This window comes from Patagioenas fasciata, chromosome Z (assembly GCF_037038585.1).
Source record: "Patagioenas fasciata isolate bPatFas1 chromosome Z, bPatFas1.hap1, whole genome shotgun sequence".
Lineage (NCBI taxonomy): Eukaryota > Metazoa > Chordata > Aves > Columbiformes > Columbidae > Patagioenas > Patagioenas fasciata.
This window is the reverse complement of record NC_092560.1, coordinates 53,042,085-53,068,419: the sequence shown is the minus strand read 5'-3', so window position 1 is coordinate 53,068,419 and position 26,335 is coordinate 53,042,085. Positions and strand designations below refer to the sequence as shown.

The window sequence follows — 26,335 nt, the reverse complement described above, 5'->3', positions numbered from 1 at the left end:
AGCCCATCAAAAGCAATGAAACACCTCATTACAGATACTATTACTTAAATTGAAGACTGTCAAACAGTAGCAAATTATTATTTTGAAGGCTTGATTACTTCAGAAGACAAGAAGCACCAAAATAATGCATGTCTGCTAGCTCTAAAATGTAAAATGTCTTGTGTACCATAATACAAACACAAGATAATTTGAACATATTCTTTTAGTGGGCTATGTAATTTTGTTCACAATATTCTCATGTCACTTGATCAATTAAAAAAGGAAAAAAAACGCAAGAGATGACAAAATGTGCTTATCTGTAACTTCTCCTACTCACATTTAAGGATAAAGGTAATATTTCAACTAAAAGCTACACAGCCAGATGACGCCTGCTTTAATATTTGACCCATGTGTAAAGATTGAAGGAATTGGGGGAATTGGGGATGTTTAGTCTACAGAAAAGAAAACTGAAGGGAGATATAATAACAGTCTTCAAATCAGCTGCACTGAAGAGGTGAACACATTGTTCATGGCTAGGGAGGATGGGACAGGAAAGAATGGTCTTCTGTTGTAGGCCCTCTCCTGATTTTTCACTTTTTTTTTTAGTATGGAGAAACTGTCCCTGTGCAAAGCCACAGTAAATTCAGTGTAGTTCTCAGCAGACTGTACTCAGTTTGTCTGTGTAAGGAGCTTGTGGAGACCTCCAAAATTTTCAAGATAGTTATGCAAAATTAAAGCAGAAAACTAAAGTGGTCATAACAGATTTTTACATATTATTCCCTAGTTTTATTGTAAGTATTTATTTATTTTCAGTTAGTATTAAGCCTACTGTTTGTCTGGCTTCTGTGCACTTTCAGTTTGATAGTCATGACATGAAATTCCTACAAAAAGTACATGCACTTCTTTCAGTGTCAGGAAGAGATTTTCCATGTAAAATTGAGTTTTCACTGAACATACTAAGTATTTGCCTCTTCTTGAGATTTCCACATTAAACATTCTTTTATCTTTTTCCAAAAATTATTTAGTGGCATCACCAATGCGTGTAAACTTTCCAAGATAATGTAAACCAGATCCTGTTTCATCTTGCTGTTTTAAAATGTCTTCAGTGCCCTTAACTCCTCATTTCATTCTTCCTGTCTCATACTGTCTTCTTGTACATGGATTAAACATATTTACACTCCAATAAAGAGAGAAGTAATCCTCGCAAAGAGCAAAATTTTTATTGAGAAAGGGAATTTGGGGAGTACTGTGGATAGTGTTGTTCATAACACCTGCACTGAACAGGCCCTTCTGTATTGAGAGTATTAAATTAAGGAGCTATTCAGCCAGACCATCTTTTCTTGTCTTCCCAGCTCATTGCTCATTTCTCTGCACCTCGTGATTCGAACCAGTGTACTACTGTGACTGACTTGCTTTGAGAAAATATGGTATCATCAGCTAGTATTTGTCTTATTTCAGATTCAAAACTTAGAATTAGGTAGGGCTCCACCTTTTCATACATTTCTGTTAATATTCACCTTGGGACTTGCACGCATCTGGAGTATCAAAAATGCTCTGTCTCACACAGGTCTCTTCCCATTCATCCCAGACCTAAAAATACTGCCTTCAGAGTGCTGAACAATTTTAACATACCCTCAATATGCTCCAAGAGGGACATTTTTCCATTTTCATCATAATCCTCTGAATACCCCACAGTCTGTAATATTTCTTGTTAAGTGTAAGCATAAGGACTCCAACTTCAGCACAAAGAAATACTGAATAGGTAGCTGTAATAAAGATAGATTGTAGTGATAAATAGAGATGGAAATAGTAAGTTTTCATCTTCTTGATTTTAACTATTGAAATTTATGTGATTAGGACACATGGACTGCAAGAGGTTTCTCTGAGAATTTAGTTAAAATCTTTTAATATTTTCTAACATATTTGTAAAATAATACAGTCCTCCCCAAACTACTGGAACAAATCAGTATATCTTTGAATTTTTGTATTTCTGCAGTATATCTTAACTCCAGAAATAGTCAAACACCTTTACTATGTGGTGATGCAATGCAAGGAAGGCAATCTAACAATAATTTTAAATCCTCAGTACCTTATCAAGTCGGCAGAGAAAATAAACACATATTCAGTTTACTCTCCCATACTCATATATTATACTTGCTGGAAGTGCACTGGCACATTGAAGAATCTAGCATAAGAGACAGTAAAGTGTTGGGCCTGCTCTGATATTTAAAGAAGAATGTGAGCATGAAATAAATTAACCACTAACAACGGGATCAAAGAAGCACTTTAACCACCTATACATGCATGAACTGGTTTTGTTTCAGACAAACAGATGTAATTAGTTACAGGGAAACTGGGTAAATGTCTTGAACCATGCTCTGAAGCCCCAAAGCCCCCAGTCTTGACAGTGAGTCCCCACAGCAGGGCTTCAGAAAAGGCCCTCAGTTTTACAAAATGCCACCACAGAGGTCAGGTGCCAAAGTTAAACCGTAGGTTAGTTCAGGTGGTTCTTTGGCTGAGCAGTTACAATCGCAGATATTTTACACCTGTTCAGGAAAAGGAATCTATTTGTGTCAGTCATTAATTAGGCAAGATCATTTGGTGTTCCTGCTCAAGTGCTATGTAGTGTGGAATCAGTAACCACCGCTCTCTGCTGTGCCTGGGAAATGGGTTTTTATGATGGTCACCTGATGAGAAATTTCATTGCAGTCAGACGCACTGGTGTAGGCAGCATGTGGGGCTAAATGGAAAACAGGAAAGTGACATTCCCTGCTAAAACCAGTCTATGACCAATCTATAGTCAAAGGCATGCATTAGGTTATGTCTATGGCACATTTTAGTTTGGCTCAAGAGTGCACTTTTGAAGTGGATCTTTCCAACATACCCACTTAACGTGCTTCGGTTCTCAATGCACAGAGGTCTTGCCATGCACAAACCAGATTCCTGTCTGACAAAGCTAAACCAGAAGACGTGTTCCAGGAGCATGCCCAGCACTCTTCAACTGCTAGTGGGCATCTGGTCAGCTGGATACACCACCTGAAAAGCACACAGCGCAGACATCAACTTTTCAGCACCACCTGTTGTGTCTACCACTTGCTAACTGGGGCACAGTCTCAAGCTGAGAGGCTCAGTAGCAATCACAGTGTAGATGTGGCAGTGCAGAGCTTCTTCTCCATCAGGCGTGCCACCCCATCCTTGACCTGGCTCTGCAGCCAGCACCAAGCTCTCTGCTGAGGTCCTGTGCCCTATACCCAGAAACACAGCGCTGGCACATTTAATCCCGAGTACATTTACAGCAGCCATTGTCAGAGTCCTGCTTGCAGTATATCAGTATCTACTAATTATTCTTCTTTTGTACGCTTACACTTGGAAGGCCACGTGTTTCACTGTGTGTTAGAATTTTTAAATTTTCTAAGGGCTGTAGCAGCAACACCGTTTGGGACAGGTCCTGAATGCAGAAGATTTTTCAGCAGAGAAGGTAGCAGGTCAGTGCGAAAGGTAATTTGATAGACAGGGATCACTCTTCCCTGTCATGGTAGGTAATGGCTTAGGAAAGACATTTGTGTTTGATGAGTTCATGTGGTGCAGCTCCTTACTGTTCAAAGCCACGAGTGCTAGCATGGGGGCCAAGCAGTGCCCCTCTCCTGCTACCACAAAGGAAACTAGAAGCATTACAAGTGCTTTAGAGGCTTGTGTTTCTACTCAGCACATTAAATATGCCAAAGATGAAAGCCCAACAATCCACTTTCAACATCCCCAGAACATCTGCTACTTTGGCTGCTTCACCCACTTGTGGGATCTTCACGGAACCCTCCTGTGCACACAGACTATATGAAGTAAAGAGCTGGGCTGCTCAGCCCCTCGCAGGTATCTCCAGCTGCTCTTTGGCAAGGCTGAGCCCCCAAGGAGGCCACACGGCTTCCCATCCCCACGAGGAACTAGCACCATGATCACCCCAGTGTTTGTAATCACTTCAAACACTGCCAGGCATGCGGGGCTCCCCATGGCAGCACCCCGGTAGGCAAGAAGCAGGAAATCTGTTCAGGGGTCTAGTGTAATGGATACTTGAATTTGCACATAAACCTTTTGTGAATTTAAGTAATTAACTAGGGCACAAGGAGGGGCTGAGGGAACTGAGGCTGTTTAGCCTGGAGAAAAGGAGGCTGAGGAGAGACCTTATTGCTGTCTACAACTGCCTGAAAGGAGGTTGTAGCATGAAGGGTGTTGGTCTCTTCTCCCAAGTAGCAAGTGATAGGATGAGAGGAAATGGCCTCAAGTTGCACCAGGGGAGTTTTAAATTTAATATTTGGAAAAATTTCTTCATGGAAAAGGTTGTTGTGCACTGGACCGTGCTGCCCAGGGAAGTGGCTGAGTCAGCATCCCTGGAAGGGTTTAAAAGGTGTATAGATGAGGTTCTCGACACGGTTTAGTGACAGTGCTGGTGTTAACGGCTGGGTTCGATGATCTTGAGGGTCTCTCCCAACCAAAATCACTGTGATTCTGTGAATGCACCCGGGGCTCCAAAGGCAGGCGGCCGCCACCACCCCCCTCTCAGCGCCCACCTCAGCCCAGGCGGGGTGCCCAGCTGCCCCGCTCCTCACAGGCTCCTCGCCCCCAACCCCTTCAAAGCTAAGCTGGGCCAGTCCCGGCCTCAGCCCGGCCGGGTGACCGCCCCACGGTGACGGGCCCGCCGCGCCCCCGCCAGCCACTCCGCCACATGGCGCAGGAGGGGCCGCCCGGCGGCAGGCGCAGGCGCCGCAGCTCTTGCCTCAGCGCCATGGCCCGCGGGAGGCCGGCGGCGCTCCTCGGCGTTGTCGCTTGCTTCTGCTTCCTGGCCCCGGCGGCTGAGGGTTTCAAGAAGAGGGGACCCAGCGTGACAGCCAAGGTGACTCGTGGCCGCGGCGGCTTCGCCTACCGGGAAGCCTCCCCGGCCGTCGGCCTGAGGCGAGTCGGGATCGGTCGGTCGTGAAGGGGCCACGGCGTCTCCTCAGCGGGCCCCATGGGGGTGCAGTTGCTGCCAGCTCCGCGGCTGTTTCCCGCCCGTACTGAGAGGGTGGGGACCGCCTGGCTGCCTTTTACCCTGGTTTTACAGTGAAAAGTTGGTCCCTCGCCGGCTCGCCCGTTCCTGGGCCGGGTTCCGGGCGGAAGGGAGGCCTCTGCAGCCATCGGGTTTGGGGAGAACTTGGACAAATGCCGTAACTTTCCCCTTTCATAGGTGGTTTGGGTTGTGTTTTGTTTTGTTTTGTTTTAACCCCTTTAGGTATGGCTCTTTTCTGTAGGCGCTGGCACGCCTCAAACTTTCAGTTATCTGATCGTGCCTCTGCCTCACAGAAATGGTAACTTTAAAGTTTGTAATTACATCCTCACGTCTGCGGTCTCTGCTGTCGCCATGGGCAGTTGGGGGCTGTGTGCTGGTGTCTGCAGCGCACTGAGCAGCGGGGTTTTAACCACTCTGGGGCTTAGTTGTGCTGTATTTAATTTTTTCCCACCCCCCTTGGCCCCCCATCTCGTTCCTTGCTGAAACTCTTGCTGCTGTGAGCTGTCATTTTATTACCCCCTGGTTTCCCGCTCCCTCGTCATTCCTACCCACAACAGGCTGGGGCACCTGGTGTGGCTGAAAACCTGAGCCCCGCCACATCACCCTTCAGAGCGTGCTGCTAGTGGAGCTGCGGGCTGGGGTTTGGCACGTCGGGGTGCTGCCGGTCTCCACCGTGGGCAGGACGCGTTTTGCAGTGGAGGCACCTGTGGTAGCGACAGAGATGGACTAACAGGCTGTGCCACCTGGCAGCAGGCTGGGGATGCACTTGATTATCGCAACATGCCAGCATCTCTTTCTGAAAAGTTTTTGCTGGTACAGAAGGTGAGATGTCTAGTTCGGCTTTGGATAAAGTAGGGACTGGATGTTTCTGCCCCCAAGTACCTCTCCACCGACACTCACGAGCGAGTGCCTTGTTCCTGGTGAAAGACGCCTGCACTCATGAAATCATGGCAGGGAAGAGCAGAGGCAGAGGTGCCTCTGAACGTAACTGCCACCATTGCCTACAACTGTCTACAGTTTCACTGTTACACACCATTGGATTTGATTTTTTTGGGGGAGGGGAGTGTAAATCTCATATGCTTTCACCTCCAAATCACCTGGCAATATATTCCAGTTTAGTTATGCATGAAGTACTTTGCTTCTTCAGACCTTCTGCCTAGGATTTCATTTTATGCCCTTTTCTGATTCTTAGGTTCTGGGACATAGAAAATTGCAGCTGCTAATTTTCCTTGTCTGAGGCACTCATAACTGTACAGAGCTCATAAAATCACACTGGTTTTCTCACTTGCAGCTTGTGTAGTTTTCATATAAAAAATATTCCAGGTCTTTGACCATCTGTGCTGCCCTTTTCTCTACCTTCCTTAAGTTGGCTTTATTGTTCTGCAATAGAGAAGCCAGAATTCCATCCAATGCTCAAGGTATGAACACACAGTACAGATGTATACCATGGCATAATTATGCCCATCTCTTGTCCTTATCCATTTTTAATTATTTCTAACATTCACTTTCCTTCTCTGACCTTTACAAGCCTAGAGCCAAACTTTTCATCAGACTGCTCAGAATGGCTCTAGCTGTCTTTTCTGAGTGGAGTCTAATTTAGGACATCTTGTTGTGACTGTGCAGTCCTCTTCCACATGCAGTACTTTACATTTATCAGAAATTCCTGTATCATTGTATTAACCGGTCTCTAATGATCATGAGGTCATCTTTTAACAGTCAGCTTTTTTTTTTTCCCCTGAAGAACCGAATACTGTTGGCCATTTTTTCGTTTTGATATAAACCATCTTGTGTAAATTATACATAAATGTTAATGAGAACTAGCCATTCTTAATGCTAGACACTTTTTTTTTTAGTTTTGAATTACTAACAGCAAATTATAAGTAAGCCTAATATTTTTATAAATTTTAATAAGATCGAAAATTTATAATTTTCTTTAAGAGTTTTGGTGAAGAATCTGGCCAGATGTTTTTTGATATTTGAGACTGCTGTGTTGGCCACCTCACTAGTGTCTGCATGCTTACTGACTTTCCAGAGAAGTTGAGGAAATATGCTTAAGAGAACGTGGCTTCTCTATGCAAAAATGGCATCTAGGGCTACCAAATATTTCCATATTTGATTTCCTGGTCAGAAATGCACAGACACATTATGTGGTATATACTTAGGAAGTGCAGAGCTTTCCAGAAATCACCAAGCATATAGCACGGGTATGTGCCAGGAACTTACTGTTTGTTCACAAATGCGGAATACGCTGAAGCAACATTTTTTTGGAAGTATTTGGCTTGCTGGTTAGGTGAGTAGCTCTGCCACGCATGAAGCCTTCTTCCCAATTTAGGTTTACAATATATGATGGACCTGTTTCTGTGTGCTCTGTGAAAGTGTTTGACGTTACTCCTATCTGGGGTTATTGCTTGGTAGCCTCAGTTGTGTTACTTGTATATGCTTATATATTTCAGGCAGTCCTTCTACTAGGACAATATTTCCAGGCAAAATAAGCTGCGTTTAGAGAACATAGGCAGGCAGTACCCCTTACCTAGGTAAACCTGGCAGCAAGATTCAGAGAAGTGTGTTTATTAAAATGTTAAGGAGTTAGTGAAAGTGTGCTGTTAGTACTTTGGGAGCCACACATCTAAGAAGCATGTTATTTAGTGCCAACTGCCAAAGAAACGAATGAGGTGTATCAAAAGGAATTTTATGTTCTTTACAGAGCTTTTATAGCATTAGCCAAAAGTTCAGCAGTCAAAACCACATGGAAGATCAAGAAATGGTAGAAATGTTTAGTGGGAGAGCGTGAAAGAGGCATTCACATTGGAGAGACTGTGGTCATTTATTATCATTATTGAACTAATTTCCTAGCATTGCGGACGAGTAATAGTTGGTTGAGTGCCACATGGAACAGCAAATACCACATTATAGGAATGCACATTGCTGTTTCCTAGAAGTTTTAACAGTCTTTATGTAACTTTTTCAGAACTTCAAAATGCCTCATTTCCTGACAGCTGTTCCTATTTTCAGTAATTGTTGGAACATTTTTGAATGTTCAAATATTCATTCATATATTCTGAACTATATTAAAATGCTTTAAAAATCATTTGCCTTTTTGAAGTTGCTTTGTAGCAGCATCTACATTGATACTTTTAGGCAATCAGCTGAATGATGCAGTCTGGTTATTTCTCTATAATGTTTGAATTTATATTTTGGAAAGTGACTCCTTTCTTGAGCTGTAGGATTTTCTCCCCACTGTTTGTCGATTTAATGAAATCTCAGCTTTCACCCAGACTCAATCACATACACACTAATACCTAGAACAGCAAAGATTATGACTGGATAGCAAACCATTGTTTGTGGGAATTATTGGTACTATAGTTCCTTATTGTTCACTACACTGGAACAGAATCATTGCTCTTCCTTATTTTCATATTTCATCTTTTCAATACAGCTTTTCTATACACACGTCTGGGAACAATCTTCTTGAACACTACCTTCAAACTTGTGATACAGCAGGCGCACTAAACCCATAAAAGCAATAAGAATCAAGATGTATAGTCACTAGTTTTCAAACAGTTTTCTGCATTTTGGTAGCTCTGAAAGGATTTTTCTTAAACAGCACCCTCAGGAATTGAAGGATACTATAGGTTGGTGCAAAAGGAATTGCAGTTTTTGCATTGTTGAAATTTGCTGTTTGATATTGGAACATACTCTCTAAAAAATATGGTTATGTTATACATAATTATAATTTGCTTTTCTTGCTTCATTTTTTTTTGCTACTGACTTATCACTTGGTGTTTATTTTATATTTTAGTATTTTAGACTATGGAAATGATGTTAGACAAAAAGCAAATCTGAGCCATTTTCTTATTCAAGTTCAAAATGGGTTGTAACGCAGCAGAGATAACTCACAACATCAATGCATTTGGCCCAGGAACTGCTCACAAATGTACAGTGCAGTGATGGTTCAAGAAGTTTCACAAAGGAGATGAGAGCCTGGAAGATGAGGAGCGTAGTAGTGGCCATCAGAAGTTGGCAACAACCAGTTGAGAGCAATCATGGAAGCTGATCCTCTTACAACTACATGAGAAGTTGCTGAAGAACTCAGTATTGACCATTATACAGTTGTTCGGCATTTGAAGCAAATTGGAAAGGTGGAAAAGCTCGATAAGTGAGTGCCTCATGAACTGACTGAAAATAAAAAAAATCATAGTTTTGAAGTGTCGTCTTATTCTACACAACAACAACAACAAATCATTTCTTAATCTGATTGTGATATGCGTCAAAAAGTGGATTCTGTATGACAACCAGCGATGACCAGCTCAGTGTTTGGATCACAAAGAATCTCCAAAGCACTTCCCAAAGCCAAACTTGCACCAAGAAAAGGCCGCAGTCACTGCTTGGTGGTCCACTAGAGCTTTCTGAATCCCGGTGAAACCATTCCATCTGAGAAATACGCTCAGTGAATCAATGAAATACCCTAAAAACTGCAGTGCCTGCAGCCAGCATCGATCATGAGAAAGGACCAAATTCTTCTCCACAACAACGCCCGACTGCACATTGCACAACCAGCGCTTCAAAAGCTGAACAAATTGGGCTACAAAGTTTTGCCTCATCTGCCATATTCACCTAACCTCTCGCTAACTGACTACTGCTTCTTCAAGCATTTTGACAACTTTTTCTCAGGGAAAACGCTTCCACAACCAGCAGGATGCAGAAAATACTTACTAAGGGTTCTCTGAATTCTGAAGCACAGAATTTTACCCTACAGGTGTAAACAAACTTACTTCTCATTGGCAAAACTGTGTTGATTGTTGTGTTCCTATTTTGATTAATAAAGATGTGTTTCAGACTAGTTATAATGATTTAAAGTTCATGGTCCAAAACTGCAGTTACTTTTGCAACAACCTAATATTAATGTAGACCAGCCAGAAGCAGTTTCTTACTACCTTATGTTTTCAAAAGCTTGGTCTTTATGTTTTGCTCATGCTTGTGTCACTTTTGTTCTCTTCACAAAAATGTTCAGGTATTCTTTGATGTGAAGATTGGAGACAAAGACATTGGCAGAATTGTAATTGGATTGTTTGGAAAAGTTGTCCCAAAGACGGTGGAGAACTTCATTGTGCTGGCAACTGGAGAAGTAAGTTTGTGGTTTTCTTCCATTGTGTACTGAAATTTGGACTGAGAAGTAAATATTGTTTAGTGCTGTTTCAGTTGTGAGCTCTCCATCTTAATTCAGTGGAGCCTGTGCAAGAGCGCCATCACCAAGGCTGTGCACTGGTGTCTGTCTTCTCACGTCCTTGAGGCTTGGTTCACAAGATGTAATTATGAGATGCTGGATATCACCACCTCAATCTGTCTCTGCCAGGCAGACCTAGCATGTAGAGGTACCTTGGCTGGTTGCCAGTCAAATAAAGACAATGGCTTTGATCACCTGAATAATACCTGCTTTGTGGCAGTGCAGCCCAAATGCATTCAACTGCATCTCAGTTTAATGTTTGTCTTGCCAGTATTTGTCGTTGGTGGTGGTATATTCTGTGAAATCTGGCCATTCACTACATGAGTATTTCCATATGACTGTAAAGAACTGGATGTTATATTCATTTACAGAGTTATTTTATTTTCTTAGAGAGGATATGGATACAAAGGAAGTAAATTTCATCGTGTGATCAAAGACTTCATGATTCAAGGAGGAGACTTTACAGCTGGAGATGGATCAGGAGGTAACATGCTTGGTATCTTCCAGGTTCCCTTTCTGTTCTTCCAACGTCTACTGAAAATACAGGCAAAACAGCATATTCCCTCATTATTTCAGGCCATATAAACAAACAAAAAAAATGTTCTAGAGCAGCTAGTACTTTTCCAAGCATCTCGGAACATAAGCTGCAATTATTTGGATTACCTGATTATATGTATGTGTAGAGCTTCCTTTGTCCTCAGCTTTTGCAGATAGCTCTTTTCTGACTGTGACCTGTTCCCAGTCAAGATGCATGGCTTTGTGTGGTGGCTGGAGCCACATGACCAGCTCTGCTGATCCTACACCATACTGTCTCCAAAAGGTGGATGTCTGCGCCCTTCCCCTGCTCTGACTTTGTGACAGCACTCCTTTCCTGAGGCACTCAGTGAAAGCACATAGAGGGAAGGCAGGTGGGGAAGCAGTGGGCTGTCCTCTCTGCCCTGAGCTCAGCCAGTTTGGTGGAACCCTTTGCAATGTGCTATGGGTGGGAATTTCAAAACGGGTAGAGGAATTACAAAGTCAGGGTCACACCCTCTCACTTTTTTCCCCTCTTACTAAATATAAAACTGCAATCTTGCTGCTGGTCTGAGTTCTGGCTGTCTGTTGTAACTTCTCTCTCCTGAGCCTCCAGAAGACCAGTTCAGTCCACTAAGGAGGGCAATCCCAGTGCAGTCTCTTGCATTGCATGCATTCTGGCTTCTGATTTCTTCTCTTCCTTTACATGCACATTCTTCACGTGCTGCGTTTTGAACTATCTGCATAAAATGTTAGTGATTTCCCCGCCGGGACAGAATGGAAAACACATTCCTTTTCCTTGCAGCAAACAATGGGGAAGGCTAAAATACCAAAGACACAAGTTTTAGAATTAAAGGTAGGCAGTGTTTGCCTGTTAATACTGTTTATTGGGATAGTATCTGACAGTGTGTTGGGAGTAGTGTCTCCATTGTGATAGGTGCTGTATAATTAAAGAATGAGAGAGACAACCCTCTCTTTTCAAAGTGATGGTGGTTTAAACATGACTCAAATGTTTTCTAAACTATTTCAGAAACATCAAAATCCTTAGGTAATGCTTGTGCAAATCCCCACCGAGTCTTTTTGGCTAACTTCTGTTTGGTGTTCATATATTTCTAAACAGATCTAAAGCATTTTCTCACCAGGAGGAAAAAATTGTAAAAGTAAAGACTAAAATTGTGACAAAACACAGCAACCTTGTTTTTAGTCCCATAATTAAATCATCTAAATTTGTTGAACAGGGTGAAATATACTATTGTTCAGTGGTGTATGTAAACAGGACATTTGAAGGTACTCGGCTTGCTTGTTAAATTCAAAGGATAAAGCATCATCAGCTTTAAATTTTCTCTCCTTATATGTGGTGCTTTACCTTATCTTTTTCTTTACACACAAGATGCTTTTAGTTATGGAATCACTCATGATGGAGCAGTGATGTTGCTGTGCTTCCTCAAACCAGGAGTCTTCAGGTCCTGAATTTATACTTTGTTCTTCTCATTTCTGAACAAAACCAGTTTCTTTGATGTTGTTAAAAGTTTGCTTTCTTATTTTGTGTCACAGGAAGAAGCATCTATGGAGAAAGGTTTCCAGATGAGAACTTCAAGCTCAAACACTATGGAATTGGATGGGTTAGCATGGCTAATTCTGGCCCAGACACCAATGGATCCCAGTTCTTCATCAGTGTGACAAAGCCTTCCTGGTTAGATGGAAAACATGTAGTATTTGGCAAAGTCCTTGATGGAATGGTAAGCTGGAAGTAGTGGCAAGATCAATACAAGAAAATCTGGACAAATTGTTAGCTGTGTTAGTGTAACTTACACCGTTGTGGTTCAGAATTATTGAGTGTTTATCTGGTATGTAGAAAGCAATTGTGAAGATCCTGAAGCTGGACAAGTTAGAACTTAAATAGCAAATGCTGACTGTAGAAATGGAAACTTAAATCAGGTCTGTGGCTTGCGCAGCTCTTGTTTCTGACCACTAACGACTGAATTCAACACTGACACCTTTGCAGATTACAAATGGAATAAGTTCGGGTCCGCCTTTCACTAATGCTGTTAGTCATGAAATGAAATAATTGTATTTCTGCAAGCTAAAATGTAATTTTGTAGCATGTGCTAGTTAACATTTTCACTGTTACTGTTACTGTTTGTGTGTGTATGTTACACTAAAGGTAAAAGTCATCAGATTTCTTGAAACACAGCTATGCTGTACTATTAGAAAAATAGTTCTTGCTTATCCTTCATGATCTCTGGATTCACTTTCTACTCATAGACAAAGGTAGACCCTACATGTGCTACGTCGATCAGCTGAAAGGATAATTTCAGCTGCTTCTTTTTGTGTGTGATTTTGTTTTTCAATTTTTATGGGAGGGCAAACAGCCTTCCTTGTGCTTCTGTCAACTGTGTCTGGGTTATAGAGTGGCACAACTACTAATGTGGAAAAAAAAAAAAAAAAAGCATGTGGGAACACAATGGGGTAAAGGTCTTTATTCAGAAGTTGTTTTAATAAATAGTAATGCCAGGAGCTCTTAGTTGTTTGCCTGGTACCAGACTTGAGCCACTGGGGTTTCCTTGGCTAAACTGAAGTCTTCTTTTTCTTTCTTTTTTTTTTTTATTTCAACAGTCCGTGGTGCATTCGATAGAACTCCAGCAGACGGATGAACATGACCGGCCCCTTCAGGACTGTGTGATTGTGAACAGTGGCAAAATAGCTGTAAAAGAACCATTTGTAGTTGAAGTAGGTGACTGGTGAGACCAACAGTCAGAATGCAAAGTAAAACTTAACCATTTTTCTCTAAGGCCTATTTTGGACTGATCTCAACTGTCCATTGAGTTTTCTCCTCAAAGCATATGAGGCTATATTTAGATAATACGTATGATTTGCCAAATATATAAAAGATATGACCATTTCTGTAAAACTTGATAGAGCTGTCACTCCTTGAAATTCAAGACATATCCCACTAAATTCTAGATGTCACAGAAAAAGTATTTAATGAAAAATTTCCAAAGTACTTCTGTTTTTTCATGGTTTGAAATACAGTAATTTTGTTCTATTTGGAAATTTTTGCAATATCTGTTTCCACCTTTTCAACAAAAAATACTATTTTCTGTCTGTTACAGCATGTATCAGCACTTCTAAAAATGAAAAAAAAAAAGTAAAATACAGAAATGTTATAACTAAATAAACTTTGATTTGAAATAAATACTTACTGAAGAGCTTTATTTATTTCCCCTTGAAAAGGCTTTTTTCTCATTGCAGTTGATTCTGCAATATATGCAGGGGGTAGTGCTTTCCAGGAAATAAAGTTGTAAGGTTAGAGCAGGGATGGTAAATTTCTCTAATCTTAATGTGTCAGATGAAGTCTGTCTTTCAAAAATCCAGAGTATTCAGATGATACAATCCTCTAATCAAGGAAAAGCAGCTCTATTGTTAAATAAAATCAGTTAGAAACTGATTAAAACAGCAGAGTCCGTGTTTTACAGTACACTGAATTTTAGAACACCTTGCTAATCTTACTTATGATAAAGCTCAAATAATCTTTCTTGCAGTTTTGCTGTTTGTCAGAGGTGCAACTCCAGGTTAATTATTTTTTGAATGCTTCTTAAATAACTCTTGACAACTTGACTGCTAGTTTTTAAACATGGTCAGCGTAAGGTACCACTTACAGACAGTAGTGTTCATCAGGTTCTTTAATGGTTACATAGTACTCCACAGGAAAGAGATGTGACTTTTTTTCCTCGAGTTCCTGGTATTTCAGAGCTGAATACAGAAGATGATGCCAAGATCTGATGAAGGATTTATCCACCCATACAGCAGGGAGCACACCACTCATCTTTGTAGTGACTTGTTTCCTGAGGTGTCCTGGAGCCCACAGGAGGCTCCCAGACTTGGAGTGGTGCAGGGGAAGAGCAAGTGCTACAGCACAGAGCTTGTGGGTACCTACAGGCACCCCACTCGCAAAGAAACACGAAAATGCTGTAGGCAGGGACATACCTCAGGTAATTAATGACACTGGTAGTTAACAGATGTGTGTCTGCAGAGTCCTGGGGCCTCTCCTGAGGGTAAATACTGACACTTTTTTTCAGAGACCTGTGAAAAAATTACTGTCCTTGTTAAAACAGGGCTAGAGGAGAACATATTGAGGGCTTCTAAATTTGCCTAGTACTAGGCAATCAGACTTCCATTTTACCCCTGTTCGTATTTCTTCCTACTAGCTGTTTAAAGTAAAATTCTCTGAAAAGCAGCACTGTGTTAGGAAGTAAGAGCAAGAATACTTCCGACTCCCTCAGCTGAATAGCTTTTGGCTAGCAGCTGAAAGTTTTCCCGGAGGCAGATCCCGCAAACAGTGTCAAGAATTCTGCAACCTGAACAAGTGCTGCAGCCACAGGCCAGCCTTTTACACAAGTCCCAGCTTTTCACCATTCCCCAGCAGCTTTAAAACAGATCTAGTGGTCAGCCAGAGGCAACCCATGCATCTCCAGGACCAGGCTTCTGTTTGTGTCTACCTTTGTCATTGCTGCTGTGAAACATTCCCTTCCCCTGATGGGCCCTATGATTTACTGGCTGTTCAATTACACTGATGTTTTTTTTCCTCAAGACATACACTTTTTTAAGCATAGCAAGTTCAGCACAGTGCTGAGAGTTTTAAGCAAGCAGATAACCCAGGTATTTTCTCATGCTTCATGTGAAGATATCTGTGAAACCCATCTATGATGACACACGCTCAAAGAAATGTCTTTCAATAGAAACGTACAAAAAATACACTGAAGCAGTACATTTATGTTCTAGTAATGTATTTCATAACGTTCAGTAGCACACATACAAATTTCCAGTTAAGTCTGAACAAATATTTATATAAGTATATATATGTATCAGTTTTAGTTTTATCATTTTACTGCTCCATGACACATAAAATGTTAAGATATGGAATACAGTTTACTTGGAGAGTAAACATACACACAGATTAGATATAACCAAATGGAAATGCATAAATGCCATGTAAAATGTCCTGGCAGATAAAATAATTTCAACTGAAATCTAAAAAATTTCCTGAGAGCAAGCTATGTTATTTCATAATGTGGAAGTATGTTTACCAATATAAATTCTCCATACACCTACATGGTTCTTTTCCAACCTGATGTTAAAGAGCAGATTAAAAATAACTTAAGAAAAATGAACAAAATAATTTTAAGTTGCTTTCAATTTCTTCTTGTCCCTCCCCCCCTTTTTTTTGGCAATCTCTCACTCTCTTCGGCGCCAGCACTTTTAATCTATCCACTGCCAGCAATGGGTAACGTGCTGGGAAAAATCCTGGTGCAAAATGGTTTAGTGTAATTTAGGTTAGAAATTATAGAAATAATTAGTAAAGCTTTCAATTATTTTCAAAGGTTAGTGTAATTCAGTGTCTGACTTTCAGATTTTAGTGTTAAATAGTTAGAGCATGTCAATATATATACGGTATAAATAACTTCAATACAGTTGTTTCCATATCTTCTTTTTTAAAAAGCAGCAATTGTAGTGATATTGATTTAATTTAAAAAGATAAAATGCTTGAACTTAAACTGAGGTTGTGTCTTTTGCTTCTGAGCATAATTTTCACATCGCAGAATTTTATTCCTGTTAATTCCATTGAACATGACTTAAGACACTTGCTTCAGCTTCTTCTAGCCACACATCACTTCTACCTGGGCAGTAAATGGGGATAAAATATTCCATGTAGAGTGCCTTCTATAACCACGTTTGGAAAGTCATCTGGAAAAAAAAAAAAAAAAGAAAAAAACCTTGCTTTCTTATCTATGACAGTACAATATAAATGTTTTTATGAAACGTAACTAGGTAAGGCCTCATATAATTTGGGTTACTGCATCACTCAACTGCTTATCCGTGTTGGGGATGTGCTATTATAATGCTGTTTCAGCACTAAAGCCACTTCAGTGTAGCACTGGGCATTGCATGACTGCGCTGCCAGATTTGTAGCTTATTGATTTAAAGGGATGTTCTAATACTTAATGGTGCTAGGCTCCAGCTCTTTATCTGAATCTTTTCTCACAAGGAAGATGGATTACACTGGCAATTCAATTTCTAACAAAATCTCAATATACTTGAAGGAATTCCAAGATTGCTACTGGGAATACTTCAAAGCTGTTTTTCCATTGTGGTTTACAGCAATGTTTAGACAGAGAAGACTTGAGGATGCCTATACAATCAGAGATGATTATTTGAGGCAGGAAAATTTCGGGCTGTCTAATCAACATAAAATGTCAACGTGTTACAAAAAGTCAACCTACAATAACTGAAAGAAAAAAACACACTATGTCCTTACCCCAGATGTAGAGGAAACTAGCACTTAATTTTCATGTTAAATTTAGCATGAAAGAATTACCTGATAGAACACAGTAACACATCCACACAGAGAAATGGCAGGATGTACATTACTGTAGTGAAAATGTTTTTCAAATGCACCAACTTCTGTATTTTTCAATGAAGGGTTTACTTAAATCATGGGGTATTAAGAATAAAAAATTCTGATCACATCTTAGGATCTTAATATTGCTATTACACTCAGAAATGGGTTTGCCTGGAAGAACAGACTATTCTGATACAGAACTTTCCACACCTAACTTCCTTCACCTACCAGCCTACAGGATACTCCAAAAGGGGAGACTCAATTTTTATAAAAATGATTAGATACTTGCTAAATTAGATTGCCTAATATGGGTGGGAATTAGGTTTTGCCCCTAATTATTTTGCTGAAATAATTTTGGAGGTAAAAAGACTGAGCGAAAGTAGATTTTGACTTGGTAAGAAAAAAAATCCTTATTAGCTGAAAGGTGTTATGTCATAGGTATTAATAAGGTGATTCCAGTGTATTATAGATGTTACCAACAGAGATATTATAGGATGTTTCAATGAATTGCAGCCTCCACCATAAACAACATATGCATAATTCTTCCCAACTTCTCATATTAAGTCATCATTATAAATTACTTATTAATATTTCAAATCCAATAATGACTCCCCAAGTCCTGCAAGCTCAGCTGTCCCAAATCACCCTAGTAGAATAACCCAATGCTGTTGCCATTAATGTTATTAAAAATACACTTGTAAGGGCAATCTGATGCTTTCCTTGTAAATTAAATGCTGCAGTTCCAGAAACAAGTTTTTACTGGTTCTTCTGTAACATTCAGCATATGTAGGACAATGAGAATTGATTAAAAAAATGATACAAATTTCAGCATCAGATTTACTGTAAGGCTTTGTTGCTTCAAAAAAGTCAAGCATATTAATTTAAATGTATAAATACACCAAAGCACAGTCTTTGCAGATCTGATACTTACAGGGCTTAAAGAATTGTCAGAACAATTCTAAAACAAGTCACAGTAAATCTGAGATTCTGTTTTTTAGACTTCGAGGTGCCATTTTGGATTTACAGCATTTTAGATTGTTCCTTCATTTTTCTTCAAAATAGCATGAAATATTCTCTACCCACCTCCTCAAAAAGAAGTGGCCACCTTACACAAAAAGTTATGTGCTCATGCTCTCAGACTGTGTTAGACACACCATGAAAAAGTCTGAAAATCAATGAGGTTTGTAACTATAAATCTCATTTTTGGAAAGTTGTCTTGCAGCTCAACAATACCTGAAGTCCAGTCATTAAAATAATGGCAAGACTATATTTTATACAGACAGTGCAATGAAAAAAAAAAAAATCATTCTTTCAGTATTATGTTCCAAAACCAGCTACTTATTTCATTAAAAACCCACAAATACATCATTTCCTGTTTTATGGGAAGATGTTAACACAGGCATTCCTGTATCAGGAAAATACTAACTCTGCTTCTGATCCAAACAGCTGTCACAGTTCACCTTCTTCAAAGAGTACATACAATGAATAATGAATAGTTATTTGCTAATGGACATTTACTTTTGATCATCGTTTGAACAGCCTCGACTGATTTTTACAAATGAATAGTCTATCCAAGTATGAACTGATCTAAGAGAGAAAATTTTAGAAAGCTCATCTGTATTTTATCTGTGCTGCAAAGTAAATAAAAAGAAGAAGAATTAAAGAGTAGATTCTTCCTATCTAGATTTGAGTCAACAGCTAGAGCCTCTAGACTTACGGCTTGGTTTTCTTCTTTTTTAAAATAAAACTCACTTGCAGATTTGTGGTTTAATTCATTAAGTTAAAGAATACCCTGCAAATGAATTTGATGGTTTTGTATCTTCAAATACAAAGAATATTCACTTGCCATAAGAAGTTCTAAATATTGCGTGTCAAGTCAGAAAAACGCCTTGGGAAAAGCCTGAGAAGTTTCAGATGTCATCAATGAGGCCTAATTAATATTTAAACATATCACACATTAGAAGAGGCTTTTACATTAACCCAAGCAAAGCATTACTTAAAAGAGTAATTAGAAAATTTGGTAAAAAGTTCCTAATGAGTTCAAGAAAAGGAAGCTTAGCCTTACTCAGAGTACCCATTAGGGAAGGAAGATAAATACCATCACAGAACTGCAAGATCTTGAGGTCTTACAACAAAACCTGACATGCGAGCTGCAAATATTAAACACTGTCTTCATTTTTCAGGCAATTGGCAATTAAGAGGAGCATTAAGTAGTAAGATTAAGACATGCAATGAGGCTCACTCTAAATATTAGTATATGCACCATCTGGACTAGCTTTCGGACAGAGGTAACTCTCTGGGTGCCTCTGCATTACTGTGGTAACTTGGGTCAGGAGTGACCTTCTGAAGTGACCATCTCTCCCTTACTGTGCTTCAGTTCATAATTTTTGTGATTTGCACTCCAGCCTCAAATGGGCCTTCAGTCTACGTGGCCAGATTAGTGCTAAGTCAAAGTAAAAACTAAGTGACCCTGTAACATGTGGACCTTGGTCATACATGACCTCTGCCCTCGCTGTTTCACTGTAGACCTACAACTTTAAGTTCAGTAAGACTCTATAGGATCAATACAGTTGGGCCACATTACTAGCTACACTGGACACTGTCTGCAAGAGAGACTATTTAACCCTCTCGAAATACATGAGCCTAGTCCCTATGATTTTCAAAACGGCTTGAAAAAACAACAGAATCACAGAAATGTTGCAGCTGGAAGAGATGGTGGTCATCCGGTCCAAACTCTGCTGAAGCAGGGTCACCTAGAGCCAGTTGCCCAGGATGATGTCCAGACAGCTTCTGAATATGTCGAAGGATGGAGACTCCACCACCATTCTGAGCAACCTGTACCAGTGCTCAGTCACCCTCAGAGTGACAGAGTGGTTCCGATTGTTCTCGTCCTGCCACTGGGCACCAGTAAAAATAGCCTGGCTTTGTCTTCTTTACAGCTTCCCTTCAGGCATTTACATACATCTTGAGAAAATCTCAAGGAAGTACACTTCATTGGCTAAGAAACTGCAAACAAGTGTTTTTTCCTAAATTTACTCTTAAAAATTTCATTATTTTCAAGGCATCTCAAGAACCTCACTCTTGATTTCAACACAGCATTTTGTAAAAACAAAATGCCACACTAAAAAAAAAATAACTTAATTTGCAGTTCTGGGACAAAATTCTGCCTTGAAAGTGTAGCACATTTTTAATACAAAATTCAGTACAAGTAACAGCTCAAACAAGTAAAATGACAAAACAAGGAGGAACACACTACTAAAAATGCTGTTTTTTCCTGCACACGTTTAATTTAAGGCAGAAGGTTCTATGAATTAATAATACAAGTAACTTTTTATTTAAAAAAAAAAAAAAAGGTTTATAACAAGCTACTTCAAACACTCCTTTGAACCATGTATTAAGAGATGAAGGCTAATGTAAATGTCTTGTGAAACATATCAGTTATACTTAAAGTAGATATTGTTTCCCACCCCCACACCCTCCAAGAACTCTAGAGGTTATAAATGATAAGAAATAATAATAATCCAAATGGAAATACAAACATGCTCACACTAGATTGACTGGTGTTTAGGGAAAAAGCACTTGGAAAGGACTTGGCGTCTAAGTTCAAATGTTTCAGGCAAAACAGCTCAAAGGGTCAACAAGAAACGCAATGCTCTTCATCTTTTCATTTGAACTCTCAGTATGTTTGTCTGAGAGAATAACTGCGGTAGAAAATTCCACCCTTTTATAAATGACCCACCCCACTTAGTGTTCTAATGGTTTCTTACACAAGAACTATCGTTTTATTGGCAGGTTATTAGATTTTGGACCAGTGTCATTCGACTAGGCAGGTATTAATAATAATGCAGTTTATGCGGTGCAGGGTCAGATTAGTAAAGCGCTGTTAACAGATGACAGGTTTGATTACCGTTTGCTTTAGGCAAGACATATGGATCCCTTAGGAACAGCAGCACAGGCTGGTGGGACAGTTTGCTGGAAAGGTCAAGAACAGGCATGTCAGTATCAAGGGACAGCAAACAGAATATTCTACAAACTAGCTTTGATACAGTGAGGTGGTGGAGCCACGCAGGAACCACACTGGTGCGTTTCTGCACGCCAGCACTGCCCCAAAAGGGCAGGCTCCATCTCCTGGGAGCAAAGCTTGCCGTTCCTCAGCCACACAGTGAAACCATAAGCGTGAAGTTGGAGGTGAACGGGCTGCATCCAGGGGCAGCTTTGAGTCCCTTCAGATTGCTCTGCTCCCTGGTACATGGTGTAACTGTAGGCTACAAGATCACCTACAACCAGGCTCCATGGTGTACACTCTCTTCAGCCTCCAAAAAACCTCAACATTTCTCCCTGGTCTTACAGCCCCAGAGCAATTGCTGTACACCTCACCCATGGAGAGAAAGTCCTTGAAGGGCCTCACAGGGCTGCCTCCCACCCCGGTCAAGGTACAGACGTCGTCTCACAGCCTGCACCAGCCCTCTCCACTCTGCTCTATACATACACATGGCAAGTAGTGCAACCAGATATATACAAAGCACTACCAAAGGCACGGGGGAGAACCCAAATCTCTAGTTCATTCTGCTAAATATTCTCACTACAAAAAATACACTTCAATGGGTAAAAAACATTCCCAGAAATATTTCAGAGGTAGCAGTATTTTATCAGGGTTTTGTGAGGAATTTCTCAATACATGCATAAGGATGCTCAATCCACACTACAAATGGATAAATATAACACAACTGATGAAACTAACCAAAACATTTAACAAACACATCTCATTTTAATGCTAAACTACTGCTATTTTATCAGCTGCAAGGAACAAATACAATAAACAACAATAATTTAAAGTATTTTTTTAATTTGGTGTCCTAGAAAGAGTAGGAAACAAGCTCACCTTGATTCTTCGGATTCTGTTTCATCAAAAGAGCTGCAAGCAAAGTGAGAGGAAACTTGTTACAATAAAATTACAAGTACAAAAACTCCAAATTCTTTAAGAACCATCAAAGGGAGCTACCAACTTCTCATCAGTAGCTGCAAAATGTAGTGTGATGAAATGAGTGTAGGAGATAGTATCATTACACAACAACCACTACTTGGAAATGACAGCATCAGTTTTTCTCTAACATTCACAAACATATCTATCTGTCTGTCTATTTGTCTATCTACCTGTCTGTCTATCTGTGAAGTGATGGGGTACACTCCCATGGAGGGCATTGGCTGACGTCGTTAAGTGAAAACTGCAAGTCTGTTAGCTTCCAATTCACTCTGGAGACCACTCTGGGCCACAGAACCCTCCAAGTGTAACAGGGTCTCAAAATTACCTCCACTGTTTTCAACTTGCCTTCTCTCCGCTGCAGATCCACACAGCCTCCCCAAAAGTGGGAAAGCACCACATAGCTTTCTGGGTAGTTTGTTCTGGTTAACACTGCTGGACTTTCCAACTACAACAGCTTGCACAGCAAAAGAAACTGCTCTCCCTACAAATCTTACAGCTGCAGATGGTAACAGAACTTCCAGTTACATTGTTTTGGGTATTTCTGTTGTCTTTCGGGTATTTCTGCAGTTTCTACACTCATGATAATCATGCTGAAATTCCTTTCTCCCACCCTGATCAAGAACACTTCCTGTGGAAAGGCATTGGGGCTAGTGGGGTAGATGTCATCAGAAAGGTGAACGACCCCATCTTCAAACACACAGAGGGAGATCATATATGATCACAGAATGAACTTCTATGTTGTCCAGATACTATGGCCATAAAACACATGCAAAGGCTTCCATGCAACTTTAGTGAGAGTTTATGAATATCTTATGAAATTCATTTCAGTGGATACTTCCAAGATCTATGAGAAAATCTTATTTTTTCTCATTTAAACTCCTCTTTGCTTTCCAAGAATACTACATTAAACCTCACCTCTGTCTTTGAACAGGCTGGATTTATTTTACCACCTTTTGGGGATATATAAACATACTTAACATGAACCTAATGCCCATTTATTTTACAGTGTTAAGAGTTGGCAGCAAGGCCATTTTAAGTCAAAGGAATTGCATCAGCACCGAGTGGATTTGGGCCTTTCGGCCTCCACATATTTTTCAGTAAAAGTGAACTTACCCACAGCTTTCTGCTTTTGGCAAGGCAGGTACATGGCGAACATTGAGAAAATCAAGAAATATTTTAGGGAGCTCTTCATTTTCTAAAATGACTGTCTGTGGAAAAAAAAAAGCTCAATAGAAGCCCAAAATTTTTTAATATTTTGGATACTGCACACTTTTATTCAAGCTACCAAAACATTTCCCACTTGCAACACTTTTCAATTCTCCATTTTTTATCACTTATTGGAGAGTGCTTCATTTCAATAGGAAAACCACAGTTCTAAATGAATCACATACAAATGCATTCAGCTTATGCTGCTACATTCTTTTTCACCTGCCATCACTGATGCCAAGCTAGATGCCTCTCAAGCAGACATGTCTGATTCTGGAACTAACTTACTGGCACACTCATTTGTGAATAAAATTGTTTATTTAAAATATAAAATCAAACAGCTACAGCTCAATGATTTTGCATTCACCTCACCGAACACTCCTGTCTGCCAGATCAGTCGAAAAAGGAGGTCTCTACTTTGTGCAGTTTTATTAATCCATGCCTTAATAAACACTAACAAGGGAAACTCTTTGCTTGGCTTGACAGATCAGCTTACAATGTACTCCTTATATCTGCTCTGCGATTTCTAATGACAAAGCACTGACTAAAGAGCTGCTGGCTAGACCTGCACTTTCCTCCACAACGGCATAATGGCCGGACTCCATCCTCCTTAGTTTTTCCATTGATAAGATGATTTACAATTTTTAATAAATTAACTACAAGTACACTTAAAAATACATAGCAAATACATGAGATGCTTAGGTGCATGTTCATCATGAAAGAATGATTTTTAAAGGAAATAATAAATCTCTGAGAGTTTCATAGAAGTAGACCAAAAATAATTGTTGAACTTTAATCCTCATAGGACAAACAAACCAGTTCATAAATTCAACCAGTGTCTCACCTGAAAGATTAAGCCCCTATTTATTTACTGCTCATAATGCCATACATTCTGATAACATATGTACTTCACACGCAAATGAAGATCACAAGCTCTTCCCTGAAGAGCTTTTCTTCATAAAGGCCTGGATTTGGAGTAAATACTTACATGGAAGAAACCTCACCAGATTTATAAATAAAATGACTTGTACCAGTAAAGCTATCCACATTCATCCTGTTCATGTTCGCAACCTGTGTTAGGAGAAACAAAACCTAGAGACGAAACAAGACTGGTGATGGGAAGAAACATCACTCTGTTTACATTCCGGAGCTAACTTATTTCTGTGTGTGTATCTCTCACACTACAGTATCACTAGGGAGATGCAATGGTATGTAGAGGATAAAGGATCACAAAAAAAAGTTAAGTTGGAAGAGACATCTAGAAGTCATCCAGATTTTATAGAAAACAGTTTGGTTATCCGTGTAATTAAAACCCAGTAAGTGTAAAAATTATTTAAGATGTGCATAGACTTAAAAAGATAAACACATTTGAAAACAAATTTATTTGATAACTGGTTCTTTTTTTATGTTACACTTACCAATCTGAATTCAGAGTCTACATTTCTTTAACAGCTGATGCCATCACTGATGAGTTTGAAAAAAAGCACAGGGAAAAATGAACTTTTCTGTTCTAGATTTTAATAGTTGTAGCAAGCAGGGACGTCTGAAATGTTGGCAAGTGTTAAGCCTTTCAGTTCACCTCTACATGAAGACGCTGCATTAAAAAATGCCACTTAATTTGCATATTGCAAGATCAGCACTCTGCTGCTGCAAAATTTATCCTGTTCTGCATTCAGGTTATGCACAGAAGGAGGGGTGGATGTGGATGCATATTCAGAGGGTGTGTGAACTGCATAATAATGTCTAAGATTTGGTAAAATAAAATCATCTTGCTAATTATACGCAATGAATAAATGCAAAAACTTGTATAAAGATGTTTAAGGGCATCCAATGCTTAAGTGCAACCTCAGATTTTCTGACAGCTTATTCCAACAGTTGACCTGGCTGCTGAACAGAACAGTGATTTCCAGGGAAGAAGAGAAGGCTACATCACTGTAGAAGGAAAACTCCAGATAGCTCTTACAAACCTATTTGTTTCTACTTCCCCTCACTCCAGATTAGTATATAATTCGATTTCTTTTAGGTATTTATCACAACCTGCATCAAATCAACTCAAACCCTTCTAACACTGCCCTGACCAAATATATTTCACAAAAAGATTTAAGAAAATAGCATCTGTTTTAGAGTGTTAATCCACTGCTGCGGTTTAACCCCAGCTGGCAACTAAGACCATGCAACTGCTCACTCATTCTCCACGCCCCTCCAAGTGGCACTGAGGAGAGAATCGGAAACAACAAAAAAAAACACTCATGAGTTGAGAAAAGAAGAGTTTAACAGGACAGCAAAGCAAGAGAAAACGACAATACTAGCAATGTTATTATTTACTATTATTAATAATAATAATAATAATAATAATAATAATAATAACAGAATTTACAAAACAAGTGATTGACAATGCAATTGCTCACCATCCACGACACCAACAGAATTACAGAATCTTCTTGGTTGGAAGAGACCCTCAGGATCATGGAGTCCAACCATAATCTAACTCCAGCAGTACACCATGTTCCTAAGAACCTCATCTAAATGCCTTTTAAACACCTTCAGGGATGGTGACTCCACCACTTCCCTGGACACCCTGTTTCAATGCCTGACCACCCTTTCTGTGAAGAAGTTTTTCTGAATATCCAAACTAAACCTCCCCTGATGCAACTTGAGGCCATTTCCTCTCATCCTATCACTTGTTACTGGGGAAAAGAGACCAACACTCTTCATGCTACAACCTCCTTTCAGGTAGCTGTAGAGAGTGATAAGGTCTCTTCTCAGCCTCCTTTTCTCCCAGCTAAACAGCCCCAGCTCCCTCAACTGCTCCTCACATGACTTGCTCTGCAGGCCCCTCACCAGCTTCGTCGCCTCCTCTGCACTCTCTCTAGTCCCTCAATGTCCTTCTGATGATGAGGGGCCCAAAACTGAACACAGGATTCAAGGTGGGGCCTCACCAGTGCCAAGGACAGTGACACAATCACTTCTCTAGTCCTGCTGGCCACACTA

At 40.0% G+C, this 26,335-nt stretch overlaps 2 protein-coding genes across 5 annotated transcripts in view; one reads left to right on the top strand and one right to left on the bottom strand.

Moving 5' to 3' along the window:
- The first annotated feature begins 4,681 nt into the window (after positions 1 to 4,681).
- Positions 4,682 to 13,950, top strand: PPIC (peptidylprolyl isomerase C). The gene is made up of 5 exons (XM_065860574.2): positions 4,682 to 4,864; positions 10,029 to 10,142; positions 10,632 to 10,725; positions 12,309 to 12,493; positions 13,371 to 13,950. The coding sequence occupies exons 1-5, from the start codon at positions 4,697 to 4,699 to the stop codon at positions 13,497 to 13,499; spliced, it is 690 nt and encodes a 229-aa protein (XP_065716646.1). The 5' UTR covers positions 4,682 to 4,696; the 3' UTR covers positions 13,500 to 13,950.
- A 1,574-nt stretch (positions 13,951 to 15,524) lies between these two features.
- The window catches only part of SNX24 (sorting nexin 24), a 93,408-nt gene continuing 82,597 nt past the window's right edge, over positions 15,525 to 26,335 (bottom strand). For 3 of the 4 annotated variants that reach the window (XM_065860820.2, XM_071802169.1, XM_065860819.2), the window contains 4 exons: positions 23,252 to 23,342; positions 22,037 to 22,069; positions 21,062 to 21,126; positions 15,525 to 16,499 (listed from right to left, as the gene is read on the bottom strand). In XM_065860820.2, the coding sequence (XP_065716892.1) occupies positions 16,429 to 16,499; positions 21,062 to 21,126; positions 22,037 to 22,069; positions 23,252 to 23,342 (260 nt within the window). In that variant the 3' untranslated portion in view covers positions 15,525 to 16,428. The other variant, XM_071802168.1, reaches the window with a different exon arrangement.

Coding starts and splice junctions, on each gene's coding strand:
- PPIC (XM_065860574.2), top strand. CDS start 4,697: ATGGCGCAGGAGGGGCCGCCCGGCGGCAGGCGCAGGCGCCGCAGCTCT. Junction 10,143..10,631: donor TTGTGCTGGCAACTGGAGAA/GTAAGTTTGTGG, acceptor TTATTTTCTTAG/AGAGGATATGGATACAAAGG. Junction 10,726..12,308: donor AGCTGGAGATGGATCAGGAG/GTAACATGCTTG, acceptor TTTGTGTCACAG/GAAGAAGCATCTATGGAGAA.